The 16,752-nt window shown below is 39.2% G+C and overlaps 4 protein-coding genes across 4 annotated transcripts; 2 read left to right on the forward strand and 2 right to left on the reverse strand.

Moving 5' to 3' along the window:
* The first annotated feature begins 684 nt into the window (after nucleotides 1-684).
* On the forward strand, nucleotides 685-6,941 carry LOC145221214 (uncharacterized). Its single transcript, XM_080088009.1, has 3 exons — nucleotides 685-906; nucleotides 4,234-5,235; nucleotides 5,543-6,941. The coding sequence occupies exons 2-3, from the start codon at nucleotides 4,372-4,374 to the stop codon at nucleotides 6,770-6,772; spliced, it is 2,094 nt and encodes a 697-aa protein (XP_079944135.1). The 5' UTR covers nucleotides 685-906; nucleotides 4,234-4,371; the 3' UTR covers nucleotides 6,773-6,941.
* Nucleotides 6,942-7,829: 888 nt separating this feature from the next.
* On the reverse strand, nucleotides 7,830-10,795 carry LOC145221247 (uncharacterized). Its single transcript, XM_080088011.1, has 5 exons — nucleotides 9,352-10,795; nucleotides 9,149-9,279; nucleotides 8,955-9,078; nucleotides 8,276-8,724; nucleotides 7,830-8,111 (listed from the first exon to the last, which is right to left on the reverse strand). The coding sequence occupies exons 2-5, from the start codon at nucleotides 9,183-9,185 to the stop codon at nucleotides 7,909-7,911; spliced, it is 813 nt and encodes a 270-aa protein (XP_079944137.1). The 5' UTR covers nucleotides 9,186-9,279; nucleotides 9,352-10,795; the 3' UTR covers nucleotides 7,830-7,908.
* On the forward strand, nucleotides 10,752-12,597 carry LOC145221263 (uncharacterized). Its single transcript, XM_080088012.1, has 4 exons — nucleotides 10,752-10,894; nucleotides 11,054-11,204; nucleotides 12,001-12,101; nucleotides 12,441-12,597. Exons 1-4 carry the CDS (start codon nucleotides 10,752-10,754, stop codon nucleotides 12,595-12,597), a joined length of 552 nt encoding a protein of 183 aa, XP_079944138.1.
* A 37-nt stretch (nucleotides 12,598-12,634) lies between these two features.
* Nucleotides 12,635-16,746, reverse strand: LOC145221231 (very-long-chain 3-oxoacyl-CoA reductase-like). The gene is made up of 7 exons (XM_080088010.1): nucleotides 15,732-16,746; nucleotides 15,620-15,666; nucleotides 15,490-15,565; nucleotides 14,978-15,195; nucleotides 14,163-14,345; nucleotides 13,278-13,430; nucleotides 12,635-12,966 (listed from the first exon to the last, which is right to left on the reverse strand). Exons 1-7 carry the CDS (start codon nucleotides 15,883-15,885, stop codon nucleotides 12,880-12,882), a joined length of 918 nt encoding a protein of 305 aa, XP_079944136.1. The 5' UTR covers nucleotides 15,886-16,746; the 3' UTR covers nucleotides 12,635-12,879.
* Nucleotides 16,747-16,752: the final 6 nt, after the last annotated feature.

The raw sequence follows: 16,752 nt of genomic DNA on the forward strand, positions 1-16,752 counted from the left end.
TAATTTACATAAGCGATGTTTGTCAATGCGATACAATTGTTTACGTTGTTTTTACCTAAACTGAAACGTGCTGTTTACGACATTTAGCAGTTTAAGCAATTTGCGTCACTTTGCTGTTGTTTATGTTTCACAAAATCAAGATCTTTCCCAATTGCAGGGTGCTTCTGACGACCCAATCATTTTGAAAGCTTACTGTTGAGCGATAGAGGACCCACCTATCCTTAACAATATATGTTATTATTAATTTACTCCGAGTATTATAGGTTCCACGTCCATTACACGTAACAAAAAAAGTTTTCATTTTGAAACAAACGGTCTTGTGGGAATACGTATCAACATTGCAGGATCTGAAACAGTCGGTGTTGTGTAACAAGTAAAAATACGTAAGCCACGAGATAAACCGGTTTGTTCATTTGACAGATGTAAAAGAGCTGTCGTGGTTTGTTAAGTGCACATCAAAAATTTACCAAATGTCGACAACTGGACATGAAGTTCGACTTGCCCCAAAGTCGTAACGAGGTGTGTGAATAATAAAGCGGTAGTTGGCAGGGTGTAACACACGCTCGCGGAGATAAAAAAGAAACAAAGGAGAAGAGAACGGGATAAAATGAGAGAGCCTTTCCCCCGCGGTGAAGTAAGAGGCGCGAAAAAAAATTTTTGCTTGCTGTAAAGTTGCAAGCGGAAATATCAGCTCAGTGTCGAATTGGCACTGCCTTTGCTGAAACCATCCACACGAAATTCCGTCTTTGAGACGTGTGTAGTCGTGAAAAGGGTTGGATCCAGCAAATTGTCAGCGCAACTGGATGTGAATTGCCTGTTGGATGACAAAATCATTTAAAGATCTTAATATACCGTTTCCGGGTAAATGACGCAAGATATTTCGACCAATTGTAGCCTACTATTTCGGTAAGTGTTTCGTTTGATGCATTCTCCTTTATAAATAGGCCAACTTTTTTTGCAATATCCCATAACTTTTTGTTGTTGTTGTTTTTCTAAAATTGTAAAAACATCGATACACAAAAGACGTAATACATTTTTCGCAACCATAAATGCAAAAACGTGTCATTTTACGCCTTACTTGCCATATAATTATTTGCTGAAAGCAAAAAAGGGAATAAGATACGAATATTGAAAAGTTTTGGATATAGATAATTTGTCTGTCGTGCACAAATAGCTTTAAATACCTTTTGTTTTTGCGAATGTTCGTTTGGTACTTTGGTTTATTTTAGAAAAGTTTAAATTCAAGGGAGGATTTTATCAGGCAGAAAGTTTCCCGCATTTGGGCGAATTTTTATTAATTGCGGGTTTATTGGCCGGCGACTGGAAGTAATTTATATAATTAACAATATCTACTCGTTGTGCTACATCCGTCTCAAAGTGTAAAAAGGTCATGACTCGCGAATTCTTTTTTTACATGCGTATTGTTATAATATTGTTGCAGTTAACAATCGTCATAGTATATCTCAATCATTGCAACTCTGTTACGCAACTGTAAAAAAATCCGGTCATTTTGAGTCATACGCGGATAGTTTAGCAATAGCGAAGACATGTTGAGGTGTCTGGTAACATTTCGCCTTGAGCAATGAGCTCGTTTTCACGTCGACTTGTTTTACCGGTTGCCCGGGTTAATTTGCCAGCTTGCGGGCAGCAAAGATCTCATGTTGTTGTCGCCCTGTTCGGCATGCAAATTGGACGCATGTGTTTCTCAATGCGTATATTCACGACGCGCAAATATACTATCACTACAAAGTACAAAAGCAGAAAAAAGTATCCAAAGTTTGCAAACAAGGCGACTAAAATATTTTTTAATTTTTGAAACTAAAAAAAATTACTATAAGTGCTTTCTGATATACAACGTGTTCAATGGTTACTTGGTTTAGTAAAATCTATTTTAAAACTAAAAGAAGCACCGATAAAAGTATTAATAAGGCGTGTTCAATAATTACATAGAACTGTGCAAAGGCGATATGTCTCAAAAGGGTAAAACTAATTGCAAGTGAAATGGCATTTTAACAGGAATCCTGCCCAGCGGGCGTCGATAATTAAGTTCAGATCACCGCAAGTTGAACGATTATCACGTGAAGGTGCACGCTGATATCACGCTTCTTGCGCGTGGTCGACTGCGTTGAAGTTCAGGTTTGTGACGTAGGTACCTGACACACGTTTATCGCCGCAAAATTTTAGGATTATTGGCGTGGCCACCAATTTGTTCGTTAAAAGTTTCTGCGGATGGAGACCATAAATAAATAAATTTGCTATATTAAATTTACTAACATGTGTCATAAAATCACTTCCAAATAAAAAAAAAAATTTGGCGAGAAACAGGCAATCCGATATATTTGTAAATTTAAAAGTAAAACCAAAGCAGTGAAAAAGGCGAGAGAACAAAAACAAGCCTATGTGCAAAAACTTCGTCGTGGGAAAGATCAAAATTGTAAAAGTGCTTCTTATTTTTCACGTCAGGATTTGGCCTAAACCAGATTTTCGTCACAGTCCGAATACGGCCCTAAAGTTTAATTTTTTAAATGAAACTAACTCAATTTTAATCTTATGGTGAACCTGACGTGAATTCAAACTTTGAGTTATTCCGATTAAAACATTAACGGGAAACGCCGATGACGTTGAGTTTATGTAACGTTTCTCAAACCGATTAATAATTGTCCGTGGGAGTCTAAACTTAACATAAGCGTGGGTGGTTACGCGCAGACGTAACTAAACGTCACATTGATTTGTCACAACACTAATTTTAGTAGCAATACCTCTTATTATAAGGAAACCTAAAAAAATAGTCAGACAAATCAGTTTACGTGTGAAACATGAACTTATTTCAAGGCTGTGTTGCTTTTTTTACCTCAATGGGCCCCGATGTTACAGAACAGAAGGTTTTGTGTTAATTTGTTTAAGTCAAATGTTTTTAAATAGCTTTTTCTTTGCGTTGGTAAAAAGAGGTCCAAAAAATTATTTCGAAAACGTGCACGTGAACCCACTTCGCAAAGTCCACACAAAACCTGGCGGACAATTAAACCACAATAGGTGGGCAAATGAGTGCAAAAAATCGCAGACTCGGTCCTTGTAATTACTCACGTTGTCGTCACGTTTAGAAGGGACGAAAAGCGAACGTTTGTAGGTAAGTAATTGCCAATTGTGGGAGGCGTTTTGTCTCACATGCGCTCCACAATTATCCGACGAACAAACAAACAATGCGTTTCTTAATACGCGCTTACGACTTGTCTCACACAGTTCTACGTGATTACCAACGCAAATTGCGCTAAGGTATATAGTAGATCGTCAGGCATTTTCAGCCCCGGGCAATGCCTGTATATGTATGAGAACAGTGGCACGACTTGGTCATAACCACAACTTCATTTGTCTCGAAGTGATATTTCCCGATCAGTCAGTTTCGCGCGTCAGCCGTTAATAACACACCTCTGCGGTGAGCTTAAACCTTCAGCGAAACAAAGCGAGTTCAGTTACATGAAGCCTTAAGAAAGATTTAAGTGATGAGGAAAATAATGCCTAAAAGAGTCTCTATAGATTCCTTATGTCTGATCCAAGGTCGAATATGACAAACTAACCAAAATTATTGAACGTAGTTTGTTTAGTTTTTTGTAGGCACTTTCAGACCAACTGAAATTTGATAAACTGTCAGAATGTACAAAATCTAGTCCGTTATGATTTTTGTGTGCATTTTCAGACAAACATCATTTAATTGGTAGCGGTAAACTAGTAAAACGCACAATCCACATAGATTTGTACAGGTACTTTAGGCAAAAATCGAATGTTGTAAACAATGAAAGTGCACAAAAAGAAATGTACTTTGGCACGTAAGGTATGTGGTAACATTTGAATCGACATTCTATTTCGTAGCATTGGCTGATTGGCGACGTGTATTCGAACTGCAGACAGTAGTTAAAGTATCGTGCGTGCCTGTTTAGTTCCTTTGTGACGATGTCAGGTATGGCGGAGGTCGTAATTTTACTGCGTCTATACCTTAGGGCGCATTTTTGCCAGGCCTTTCAGTATTATTGGTTGATCAGTTGCTTCTTGTACTTCAGTCTAATCTGGTTAGGACTCCTTTAGTGTTGAGGTCATAACTTGGCTTATTTCTGCCACAGGACTACAAAGTAACAATGCCATCAACGCATTGACTAATATTTAAGTACGGCAATACTTAAGCTATGGTTGAAATATTACGATTAGCTCATATTGATTAACGTATTATTGATGTTTCAGATTTGGGTGATTTGACTGTCACGTGGCTACTAGACTACACGACGACAGCAACTGTATGAAAATTAATAACTGCACGAGTGTAAATTAACCTAACACCTGGTGGACGTTGTTAAGTTGGCAATCCAACAGTTCAACAAAATGAAACCGCCGAAAAATATGCGAAAAGCAATGCGCTCCTTTCTTGGAGTGAAAAAGCGAGACACAAGCAATTGGATCGACAGAGATACACCCGTCAACTACCGAACAAACTTGGAAAAAAGTAAAAAAAAGTTCGGTAGTGTCGACCATTTGAATCGTGCTGGAAGGATGAGTGATAGATTTGCAAACAAACGCGCTCCATCACAAACAAGCAAGCGCTCAATGTCTCTCCCTCCAGGCGGAAGAAATCGAATAGAGTCCTGGGATGATTTTCAAGGTTTCCAAGACGATTTTGCAACTCGAAGAAACAACACTTGTGAATTTGAAGATAACATGAGAAGGACAGTTTCAACTAATGCGACAAAGCATATCGGTCGAACACAATCACTAATGAATCCCCAAGATAGAAGTATGCGCAACGAGTTTCAGCAAAACAGATTTGAAGAGAACAGCTTTGAAGGTCGTCAAAACTCATTTAGGGATTCGGGTGCATTTGACCTATACATTAACGAAGACATAACCGAAAGCGATTACATGAGAGAAAATCGAGAAGATCAGTCTTTCAAACCCCGAAATATGACAAGGGTGGGAACCTTGCCACCGAAAAGTCGCAACAAAGATCTTTATCCGATGAAAGGATCGCAGAGTTTGCCCCGTTCTGCTTCATTTTCAACTTTTACAAATCACAATTCCAAAAATGCCCGAACAACTAGTCAAGTATCGAATGCTAGCGAGAGATTACTGTCGTGTATGGACGCCTTGGACCACCTAGAAGAAAAACTTGCAAGTGTCAGTAAAGTTACCACCAACGTGGAACGATTCGGAGAAACTACAGACCGGATAGGCTCAATTCATTTGTCAGAAGTAAGTTGTCACAAAGTTTTTTTTGGTCACCAAAATACCTTTGATTGTTGACGACCAATTGATCTCGTATTATAAATTATTGCTTTTATGGTGTGAACAATAATTACCTTTGTGTCGAACAATTTAGTGATGACAGGATACATATTATTTTAAATCATTCCCTACTGTACCACAAACTACCCAAGATTGAGCACAGACCTTTTATTGTCACAAGGTTTTAAACAACCTACTTTAATATTTTAACAAAGGCTTTTGCAAATGTGGTTGCATTCAAACATTTTTTTATTAAACATTATTTCACTCACAGGACAACACAACTCTCCCTGTTAACGATTGGTCCATCGGAGGTGCAGATATCCGTCAGCCCGACTTGACAGGCTTTTCTCCTCGTGACCGCCACCGTAGCGCAGAGAGTTCCAGTACGGACAGTGGGATAACATCAAACACAGATTGGGGGTGCAGCAATGAAAACAACCCACCATCCCGGCCCCGACGAAGCAAGGCCCAACAACAACAACATAAACAGCAGACACCGAAGTATCAAAGTTACGGGAACGAATCCTCCAATGTAAATAGCAAACGCCATTTAAGATCTGAAAGCATGAGCAGTGGTTACTCCAGTGGCAGTGGCGGAGCACAAGCACCTCAGTTACAGCACAACTATCCAGCACATCCCGGTTATCCAGATGATCACGACAGTGTAATGTCGCTTTACTCCGCCGGAGGAGGTGAACCATACCCCGGCTACGAATACGACCAACAAGGCTATGTGCAAGAGTATCCACAGGAAAACCCGTACGGGTACGGTGCATATGCTTACCCGCCTTCCAGTGTTTACGAAGAAGAGATGCACCAGCAAAACGGATGGTTTTTCATTCCTTCCTCTTTACAGCCAATGCCGTATTCTCCAGCAGCAAGTCAAGACTTCTCGATTCAATCACAAATGCCACAACAATATCACAGCACCGACAACTTTGCTCAATACCCATGCTATCCAAACCAAGGGAACGATACTTGGCATTCGAGGTACGGTGCTCTTAACGAATCATTCATGGACCCACAAATCAATGCCTCCCCTCTAGCGCAAGCCATCCAAAGTACATGTGCCGAAACTTTAAGTTGTGATACAGACGTTTCGAAAAGTGATGTCAAAAAATACGGGTCATTCCGCTACCGCAACGGGCAGAAGACAGTCATGATCCCACAAAGTGCCGAATCCCGTCGCCGAAAGACGGTTCGGTTTTCAAAAACGGTTAATCAGAGGGTGGAACATTGTGATAGCGAAGTTGAGGATTCGACATCCGTTATTAAGGGATGTACCGGAGAGGAAAATTACGACATACCAACCGCGTGGAAGGCCCAAACACAACCGCTGGTATCCGCAGACGGTCCACCAGCCACCGCCTGCGGCTCGGTCACAGAACCGATTTATGAGTTTCCAACCGGTCATATTGAGAATTCATGCATGTGTTCTGACTGTCAGCTGGCCCGAAAGAGTTGTCAGCTACAAGCACCTGTCGCATACCCCTATTACTGATATTTACTCGCTTTCGGTGGCCTGCTTTATAATATATTCCACTTTTCTTTTTGTACATTTACTTTGTTATTTTACTGTCTTGTTAACCTCGTATTTTGTGATTTGAAAAGCAATAGTATGCGGTGTTTTTTTGCGTTCCTATACGAAAATAGTAAAAAAATCTACTGAGCTTGGCTTTTTTGAAAAAAGTTTAGCTTGTGTTTGCAACAGCGCTGACTAATCGTGTTATCTTTTTGACATTTGTTGCACCTTATACAAGTGCTGATTAACTGTAGGAAGTATATATACATATATATATTCTAAATAAAGTGAAATCCACTTTTAACATTTACTGCGCCTTATGCGAGTGCTCATTAGCTGGGAGAAGTATATTGTTTTTGAAAAATAAGGTTGGGCCTGATGCAAAACTTTAATTTCATAACCGCTGTTTATCAGTTTTGGGTTTGTGTGTTATTTATCCGACAAATTCAACTTGCTTCCCCGGGCTATCCGCGTCGATCACCATCGCTTGACTTTTGCTTGTTATCGCATTTCATTGTGCTTTGTTATTTCAGCATACTTCCTAAAGGTTTATTTTGTCGCCTTCCCGCTTTCACGTTTTTACACCTATTAACTTGAAAATAGGCTGCAGCGTAACTTCGCGTGATGGTTTATAATTATTGTTTGCAATTGGTGTTGCAACAGAATGCAGCCGAGAGATTTTGTGTGTGTTATTGTAATGTTCCTTAAGCATGGATATATTTAAAAGTTTTGGACGGTTTTCTATTTGCACAAAGTCGTCAAAGGATTGCAATGTGACAAATTTCATATGTTACTCTTCTCATATAATTCATTATGACGAAACTAAATTATTTTGACGAATGTGGTTTGGTGAAAAATAAATTGGTTTACAAACGAAACAATTTCTCCACTATTGAACAGCTGCAGACCTAGTGTGACAAAACTAAATTTTGTTTGTGAAAGGCCTTATTTTTTAATGTAGAGCGTACAGAAACAATGAAAGCAACTAAAACTATGGACCAAGGCAAGGCGGTATCAAACAAGAACCCAGCAGTCAGTCAAAAAACAAGCATTTAGTTCAATAAACAATAGCATGTCACTATCCAGAACTTTCCGAAGAATTTAATATTAGACGATCACAACACGAAAAACGCTGGGTTTCCGATTCCTCGTTGGCCAATCGAAAGGTTTTTTTCTTTCCACTGATATGGCACCGCGTTGCTCATTCTTTCCACGATAATCTGATTTAAAGCTGTTTGTTCTGCCCGTGGGTTCCAATCCTTTGCTTCGAATGGCACCGGATCAAGAGTTTTCATTTCTTTGTTGCTCTTCCTCCATTCTAAATGCACAAAAGAGGTTTAACAGTTGCGTATTAAGTTGTTAGTGTATTGTAGCTTACAAACTGTGACTACCAAACATGTGGTAAAACTTTACACAATGTATCTTACACTCTATAACTGTAAAGTCTATGTTGCTTTGAGAAATTTTACATAATATACTTGCCACTGCCAAGAGGTTCGTCGGCTCTGGGTGTTGGTTTCATGCTAATGGATGACATGGACACTGCTGGTTCAAGTCCAGCTAGTCTCATACTGGTTTTTGTCCCTGTTGCTGTCGTAAGGGTTTCGTCATTGGTTAGAGATGATTTGACAATCGCGGAACGTGCCTTGTCTGACACCATCTGCATAACTTTGTTGACCTTTCTTCGTCGTTTCTTTGCAGCGTGTTCGCGAGCATCGATCAGAGGCTGTTCGCGGGAATGTCGTATTGGGGGATGTAGATGGGGCTGCATATTACGACCTAGTCTTTGCTGCGTTAAAACACGAGCTGGGACCGAAGGTGCTTCGACGATTTTCTGTGGAGTCTGTTCTGCCTCTGGAATAGCCGGAAGTTTGCTTCCGACGTTCAGGTTACTCGGCGCCCGTTTCGAAACTGTGCATGTCATTTCAGGGCTGAAAGAAAATAGTTTTATGTTGTTGCTCATTCGGTTTTTGAATTTTAGACATACAAGAGCTGGACTGCAAACATTTTAGCTATGTCATCATAAGTGCAAATTGAGGTATTTAAGTGTCCTCCATAGGGATGTGTAACAAATTAGATGACTAGACGGTTAGTAACTAACCAACGGCATCAATAATATCAAAGAAAGAAATCTTGACTTAAAGTGTATATATTTGTTTACTTTTCTATCTGATGCAGCTTTACAACGTCCCTCCACGGTTTGGGTCGATTTTTTACCCACTGAGCTGATGATCTTATGCTTGCGCCCGTAACGTTGTCCACCAATGTGACGTGAGGTGGTTGCTCTGAAAAATATTTACAAACCAAGCACGATGAATGTTTCTTCAGTTATCTAATTGATATACCAATATGCACCTGTTATCACTTGGCTGTTATGAAGCAAGTATCTCATACGATAAGAAGGTTCGATCGGATCTTGTTTTAAGTCTGCAGTTTTACCATTTGATCGATGTCTTGCTTGTTTTTCAGGTTGAGTTTTCGAACTTCTAGATTTGTAAACAAATCCAAATCAGAAACATATCAACAGTTAACATAAGTAACTAATATTCAAAATTTACCGTGATTTTGGGTCTTCAGGTTTTTTCGAGGGGACGTGAATGACGTTCTTTTTAAATTGTTTAATATCTTCGGGTATTGTTTCTACATTGACTCTGCAATTAAAAATATAACAGAACGATTTTGCCGTTATTAATCATACAATGATATAAAAATACCCCAATGAAAAGAACAAATATTTATCATGATTGTTAGTATCACTTGGAATTGTTACTACATTGGCTCTACAGTATAAGTTTACAACCAAAGTCAAAACTTGAAATATTTGAACACGGCTTTGCATCGATAAATTTTACAAAAATATAATAACATCCCCATGAAATTGCACAATTAATTGGTCATTAGTCATTTTTAATATCCTTTGAATTTGTGTTAATACCTCAACCATAAACGTTTACAGCCGAAAGGCAAACAAAACAATAAATATATGAACCATTTTTTGGATTATAAATCATACGAAAAACCATTGATACACCACGAATAGTTACACTTGAAAAAAACAATAACAAACCCCCTTCGTGTGTATCCTATTTACAACACTCACACTCTCAAGCTACCGTTTCTTGTTGTGATCAATGTACATCATGTAGGTCCCGAACGGCAAGGGAACAAACTTGTGCAAAGGATACATTGCTTTGCTTGACTCCGGTTGACACTGTAAACATCAACGCTGTGAATCTAACTTGCAACAAAAGTTGGTGAACACGCCCAGCTTGTGAATCGCACAATACCTGTAGTCACCAGGACCCTGAATGAAGTATGTTGCTGAGTGACACAAATGCTGTATCAAGTTATCGCTACCCTGGTCTGGGCGACGTGTAGCATCACTATAGAGTTTTGTTTTTGTTGGGGTGACCTCCGAAAAGGGCGAGTAACCTGTACACTCGCGTTCAAAACAAAGGGAGTCTCAGCGCCGCTTTGTTCCAGTCAGATTACATTCCAAATTGTCATTCAGAGGCCGCCAAGCAGGACCAATGATCAGAGCATTTAATTTGAAGATGTATTATTATGTTTTATGGGACAGGAACAATAAAGGAACATATCATAAATATGCTTTGCGAGGGCAAGTGATTAGGTAGTGATTGGAAACTTCGGAAAACAATTTCACTTGACTTATCAAACATTCTGAGACGAATATTAGAATAATATTCGATTAGAGCTGCTAAAATCACAAACGGTTGATTAATTATTCCCACAAGTGCATCAAGAGAGGTATGTTTAGTTTAGGCGGTTACATCATAACGGGGAAACATTTTACAGACAGCGTAAACCAGTTAATAGCTTCTTTGTGTAACCTGCCTGATAGTAAAGCATTTCTGTTTGTAAGGTCTATCGTTTTTCGCAGAATCACTTTACGAAAAATAGTCTAATATAGATCGCTTAATTTTGAACTTGGACAAGCATGAGCAAACGTTTAACAGAAACAGAAAGATTAAAAAAATATTCACACTACAAAAAGGTTTCTCCTCTTGTCTCGTCGGATCCAATTTTGAAGAAACCGGCCATCAAAAGTAAAAACATCGACATGAAAAGGTCTTTATATCGGTTTTGACTATTTATGAATGGTTTACCTAACGTCAACTATGTTATGCCAATATCAAGTTAGCTTGCACTGAAATACTGCAAAAAGCATGTGCTCCAAGTGCATTGCTTCTGTGTTTTGTTGGGAAAAATGAGTCAAGTTTGTAACAGTAAACATTTTAGGCAAGACTTTATCCTGGATGGTGTAAGAGAACACACGGGCAACTTCAGTGTGTTGACGTCATACAACGCCTTTCATGACCGACATGCGCAATCCTACTTTCGACAACCGGCAGTGCAGGATATGCTAAAACGTGCAGCTCAAATGGGAAAGGTGAGAGTTCCTGTGTTTTGTCATGTACAAATCACTTGCTAACAGTCAAGCGATGCGTTGTATCTTAAATATAGAGGTTTACATTTTCCAAATGGCTAAAAATAGAGTCGTTTTTAGACTTAGCTCATCTGAATTTTCACTGGAATATGTGATGTCACAGTTGATGTGACGTCACAAGTATTACTTCTCGACCGGAACGGTTAAAAAGCGAAATAGCATTTACCTACCGTTTGGCGATGCCCCTTGTTTTACAGACTAAACAACACGAAATTATTATGCTCGTCTTGTACGTTTGGTGGGTTTTCAGAGTTTAGCACATTTGCTGATTCACTTACTCACACAAAAGCGTAAACCACCCCTTAAAAGCAATTACTGTGCAACTGGATGACAATGGGCAAAATTGCAAGTTTAAGTCTTACGTCAAAGCTTGTTGATCGGTCGGGCATGCTTACCCTAATATTCATTACGTCAAAAAACGTGTACTTTCACGTTGATGGTTACAACTGAATTCATTGTTTACCTTTTCAAAAGTGTTCCACAGGCTTCGTACCAAAACTTAGTCTTTAATTAAACTTTTTTTCCGAAATTGCAGAGAAAATATGGCAATGCTATGTTCCGAGATATCTAGTTATAATTCAGTTTAAATTCCCAACAAATACCGACAAAACAAATTCGTTACAAATCACCTTTTATTGAAACAAAAACAGACTAAATAATTATTTCCGAGGTTACTAACAACTCCAAAATATGCACACAAGTAAGTGCAATTGGATACGACTGCACATTTAAATTGCAGGGAGAACTACTTTCCAGCAATATCCAGGCATTTAAACTTTCCAAGCGACAGAGAGCTCCAACGACACCGAGCATTAAAGAACTGGCAAAGAAAGAAACCAAGTAAGTACCTTTAGTTAATTTTGGTTAGTCGAGCAATGTCCACACGAAATGTAAGTCGTGTGTAGAGTTCAGAGTTTTAAGTAGACCCGAAATTAGGGCCCGAACCTGAAAGTACAAGCCCTAAACCCGACTCGAATCCGATTTAAAATGAGCCCAAATCAGGCCTCAGAATCGGTAATAAACGGCCAAAATCATGCTGAGTGTTAAGTCACACCCTAATCAACCCCGTTTGGGTAAAATTCAAGCCCCAACCCGACCTGACTTCAGGCCCCAACATGCAACTGGTATAGTTAGCGGATACAATTCTGTTTCTTGCTAGTTAAAAACATTTTTTTATAGATTTGTGGTCGACTCTATCAAGACAGACAGCCTCAAGTCAAAAAGAAACCCCATTATCCCACACTACGACGCCTTTACAGACGATCACGCAAAAAACTACTTCCGCAAAAGAAGTGTTCGGGCCCTTTTGCGGCAAACATGCAACGTCAAGTACTAAAAGCACTTTTTGTCTATTAAAATTTTTTTGTTTGAAAAAGCATTTACTTCTTGTATTTTGTGACACCCACACTTGTAAAAATATACATTTTATACATTTCATCGTTTTTTGAAATACACTTCTGCTACATTGCACTTTTCGTTTAATTTTTTTGAGAAGACTTATTTCAAAATCCGGTTGAACACAAATTTTGACACTTCTATATTAAAGTTTCAAATTAAAACATTATTGCAAACTTGATTTTTTGTTTTTTGTTGGAGGCTGTGAACCAAGTGAATTAGGCTACATTTGTTTGTTCTTGATTCTTTGCAACACCAGGCCAATTGACGTCGCATATACCTTGTGAGGTAGGTTGCGGCCCATCCATCCCTGGAAAAATAAAATTTGAATAAACAAAAACAATTTTGGCAATCAAATAACAAATACATTTAACAATATTAAAGTGTATTGTTTTGAAAAAATGCGCCAACACTGTTTAAACTTCCTTACAAAAATATTTGTGATTTTCATCGCCTTTAAATCGAAAGAATGTTGAGCAACTTGATTAGAACGTCCAAAACTATGGAACCCAAAGTAAAAAAACGGTGATTCTTTTTCATGGGGTTCGAACCCAGGGAGCCCCCGAAGACGAATACCGTTCAGGTTATTAATGTACAGATACAGATTAAACGGTGAATTACGTGGACATCATGCTGCCAACATCCATGGCTCCATCTTGTGGAGGTTGTAGTCACAGCCAACACGTTTCGAACGTAATCTTTAGCTGATCTCAACCAAAAATTGGGCTTTGCATTGAGCGTTAGATTGCTTGATACAAAGTAGGGCATGATGCACTGCAAAAACAAACTTGTTACCAAATGTAAAACTAAGCAGTAGTAGCGCAATATATCAATTTGTTATATCAACGGTTTTATAACTTATTAGGACGACATATTGGCAAATATACTAAACCGAGTGCCAAGAGGTGATTTTTGTTGGCACGTCAACCGATTTGCGTGTTTGCATCGAAGTACTAATTTAACCTGTTATATTGCTTGTTTTAGTTTTTTCATCGTGACATTGTCTTAAAATCCAGCCTACATGCACAAAACCCTCTTCTTTCTGCTTACTATCAAGGTCACCTGGCACAATCCACTATTACCCACAAAGAAGTTGGCACGCGAAGACATTACCACATGGAAAATAACAAGTAAATTGGCACGCGCCGCTCACAAGGTTGCGTCCCCTGTAGTGAACTGTAATGAATTGTTACGAGACATTAGTGAGTCAATGAAATGTCGCTTGAGCCAACGGCCTGATTGGTACAACGTCATAATCATTATTGGTACTCGTGACGTAGTTTAACATGCAGTTCCATGTATAATGGCGTTTTAATCCATCATGCAATTTCAGATAACCGAACGGTTATCGCTTGATATTTTCAAAGAAATGCGCCTTTGTACATGGTTTCCAATCACGATTTAGGTTCATCGCCTGTAAGCTGGAAACGGTTTATTGCCCACTGTAAGTTAAAGAGCTATATTCGCTTAACAAGGATAAACAAAATAAACAAATACTTTTCATACCACGGCCTTAATGCCTTCGACTTCATATTCGTGGCTTATACACCGACTGAAGTAATCCACAAAGCTTTTGGTGGCGCCGTACACTGCTAAGCTTGGTAGCGGAGCAACACAGCCACCAGATGATACGTTAATGATCAGTCCACGCTGCTTTTTCACCATTTCGGGCAAAATCAATTGTGTCATCTGAAGAAGTACATTTAATTACACATTGAAATACGTACAAACTTGTTAACAACCCCAAAACGTACGGATATAGAAATATACGAGGTTAATTGATACATGATCCGAAAACCCATAGAAAAAACCCGAACCAAACAAAATTAACCTGTGCAAATATTGGTCTACAAAAAATATATTTCATTAAAACATTTTTGGTATTTACGCGAATGAATGCACAGACAGTTTTTTGAGTTGGCACGAAAAAAAACCCGATGTGGTAGTCTAAGGGTGGAGAGCCCAAGGATTGAATTTAACAAATACTGCACTCAAAATTGGTGCAAAGTCATGATAATTAACTGTACGTTCTGGTAGGGCCTACTACCAGGTAGGCACAAAATACAAAGCTAACTGCCATGCAAGAAATACTTTGTACAACGAGCGTGCAGCGTGAAAGACGAATGATCATTGTCTGCAAATACTTCCGTCAGGAGAAATGGTTTCTGACATTCTATTTCCCAGACTAGGCATTAGAAAATCAATCAAGCGCGATGTAATACTACCTTCGACCCAAGAAGTTCTCGGAAAATTTTCGTTTTCCTAGTCCTCGTCTTTGTTGGTTACTAAAACGCCAAGATATATCACAAAATTCACATTACCTTAAGAACCGAAATAATATTGACCTCGACAGTATTTCGAATTGCTTGTGATGGATCTGGCATTTCGGTAAACCGGGCAATAGGTGGCCCAGTGCCTACATTGTTTACCAGCGTTCCAATGTCTAATCCAGCAATTAACTGCGCTATTTCATCGTAGATACAATCTCCTCTGCCAAAGTCTGTTGACAGTACTTTGGTCTTAACCCCATACGTTGACTCTGCAAAAATATGTAAAGCCTTTTAGAGGTCATGCGTACCAATACGCTCTATCTATACTGGATTGCAGTGTCAGCAACCAGCGATTTTGGCCTGCTCCTTATTTGGGCTAGGTTTGCAGCGGAACTCGAAACCTACAGGTTACTGCGGCGTTGTTTTTCATATTTTCAAATGACGATTCAACCTTCCTCAAAGCCTAATGAGCATAATACACAACAAAACGACTACACATAAAAGTCTGACCCGGTTCAAAATAGTTAAGTATGATAGCAACATAGCACAAGACACAAACTTACCTATGTCTTGAGCGACTGATTGAAGTTTAGCCAGCGTTCTACTTATCAATACAATATTTTGGCCCCGTTCTGCCAACTAAATACAAAAAAGTTAGGAAATGGAAAAAATGAAACGAAATGTAAAATTCACCTGAATAGCAAATTCTTTTCCTATGCCGTCCGAAGCTCCGGTAACCACTAAAACGAACAATTGTAACATAAAATGCCACTAGATATAACAAAAGTAACACAGAACTACTTACCAGACCATTTTCCGTACTTTGCAACGTTCGCCTTTGGTAAAAGTCCGTAAGTCAGCACTGCGGCAGCCAAGTTAATAAAAACCCTGACTAGAAAGTAAATTGCAACTGCAAGACCCAGCCAATACAATGCGTCTTGTAGATTCTGAAAAGACATGGTCACTCACCGGAGCAGTTCAAGCGTGATCTGTGCGCAAGCCCAGTAAAAGCGTCTGCAACGCATCTTGCATTAACGTTTTTTCTTTTTTCTGAAAACATAATTAGGTGGCGTTTAATTCAACCTGGTGGGAAGGCTGTTTAAATCTCCAATTGAGATTGCCGCTTATTCAAGTTCGTTACTATTCAACTAACAAAACAGCCTCCGAAAACGGTTAGCGACGGCCGGCCCAAAGTCAGAAAACGCAAGTTTCCTGATACATAAAACGAAGTGAAACAGCGTCGACTTTATCAGTAACCCCCAACACACAAACACGAACAACAAACAAATAGGGTACATTAAAACGACAACCATTTCGAACTTAACTAATGGCAATAGATAATGAAATAAGCTATTGCTGCCAGGCATAATGTATGACTAAGTATTGCTCATCCAGCAGTTTTATTGTAAACAATCGACGTTTCGACGTCCTATACAAGACGCCTTCATCAGGATAATGACATAACTTGCAGGACAAATTTCTTTTAAAGCGACAAAATGCAAACCACACACATGTAAAACAGCGATAACAAGATCACGCGGCTGCAAACTCGCACCACCGTAGCGATAAAACAAGCTCAGTGGTGTAAAAGCGACCGATAATTTATCGGCATTAGAACATCTGTTTTAACGTTCATTGTGTTGGCGCGTGAATGGATGTTCCAAGACTCTAGGAAACTTCGCTTGTGAAAATCAGTTTCCTTCACCAACACTTGAGCAGCAGAAAAGTTAATGCTGTGATGGTGAGTGGTTGCATGGTTTGCCAACGCTGATTTCTTCGCATCCTTCTTGCCCACATCCCTTTCGTGCTCCTTCCGGCGCGTATTT

The sequence above is a fragment of the Phallusia mammillata genome, chromosome 1, assembly GCF_965637545.1.
Source record: "Phallusia mammillata chromosome 1, kaPhaMamm4.hap1.1, whole genome shotgun sequence".
Taxonomy (NCBI): Eukaryota; Metazoa; Chordata; class Ascidiacea; order Phlebobranchia; family Ascidiidae; genus Phallusia; species Phallusia mammillata.

Excerpts from the sequence above, each read along its gene's own strand:
- LOC145221263 (XM_080088012.1), top strand. The coding sequence starts at position 10,752 with ATGAGCAAACGTTTAACAGAAACAGAAAGATTAAAAAAATATTCACAC. Across the intron at positions 11,205-12,000 it reads GTGCAGCTCAAATGGGAAAG|GGAGAACTACTTTCCAGCAA; the intron begins GTGAGAGTTCCT and ends TTTAAATTGCAG. Across the intron at positions 12,102-12,440 it reads CTGGCAAAGAAAGAAACCAA|ATTTGTGGTCGACTCTATCA; the intron begins GTAAGTACCTTT and ends ATTTTTTTATAG.
- LOC145221247 (XM_080088011.1), bottom strand. The coding sequence starts at position 9,185 with ATGAGATACTTGCTTCATAACAGCCAAGTGATAACAG. Across the intron at positions 8,725-8,954 it reads AAGCTGCATCAGATAGAAAA|CCCTGAAATGACATGCACAG; the intron begins GTAAACAAATAT and ends ATTTTCTTTCAG. Across the intron at positions 8,112-8,275 it reads CGACGAACCTCTTGGCAGTG|AATGGAGGAAGAGCAACAAA; the intron begins GCAAGTATATTA and ends TTGTGCATTTAG.
- LOC145221214 (XM_080088009.1), top strand. The coding sequence starts at position 4,372 with ATGAAACCGCCGAAAAATATGCGAAAAGCAATGCGCTCCTTTCTTGGA. Across the intron at positions 5,236-5,542 it reads GCTCAATTCATTTGTCAGAA|GACAACACAACTCTCCCTGT; the intron begins GTAAGTTGTCAC and ends TTTCACTCACAG.
- LOC145221231 (XM_080088010.1), bottom strand. The coding sequence starts at position 15,885 with ATGTCTTTTCAGAATCTACAAGACGCATTGTATTGGCTGGGTCTTGCA. Across the intron at positions 15,566-15,619 it reads GAAAAGAATTTGCTATTCAG|TTGGCAGAACGGGGCCAAAA; the intron begins GTGAATTTTACA and ends TTTTGTATTTAG. Across the intron at positions 15,196-15,489 it reads ATCAGTCGCTCAAGACATAG|AGTCAACGTATGGGGTTAAG; the intron begins GTAAGTTTGTGT and ends ATATTTTTGCAG.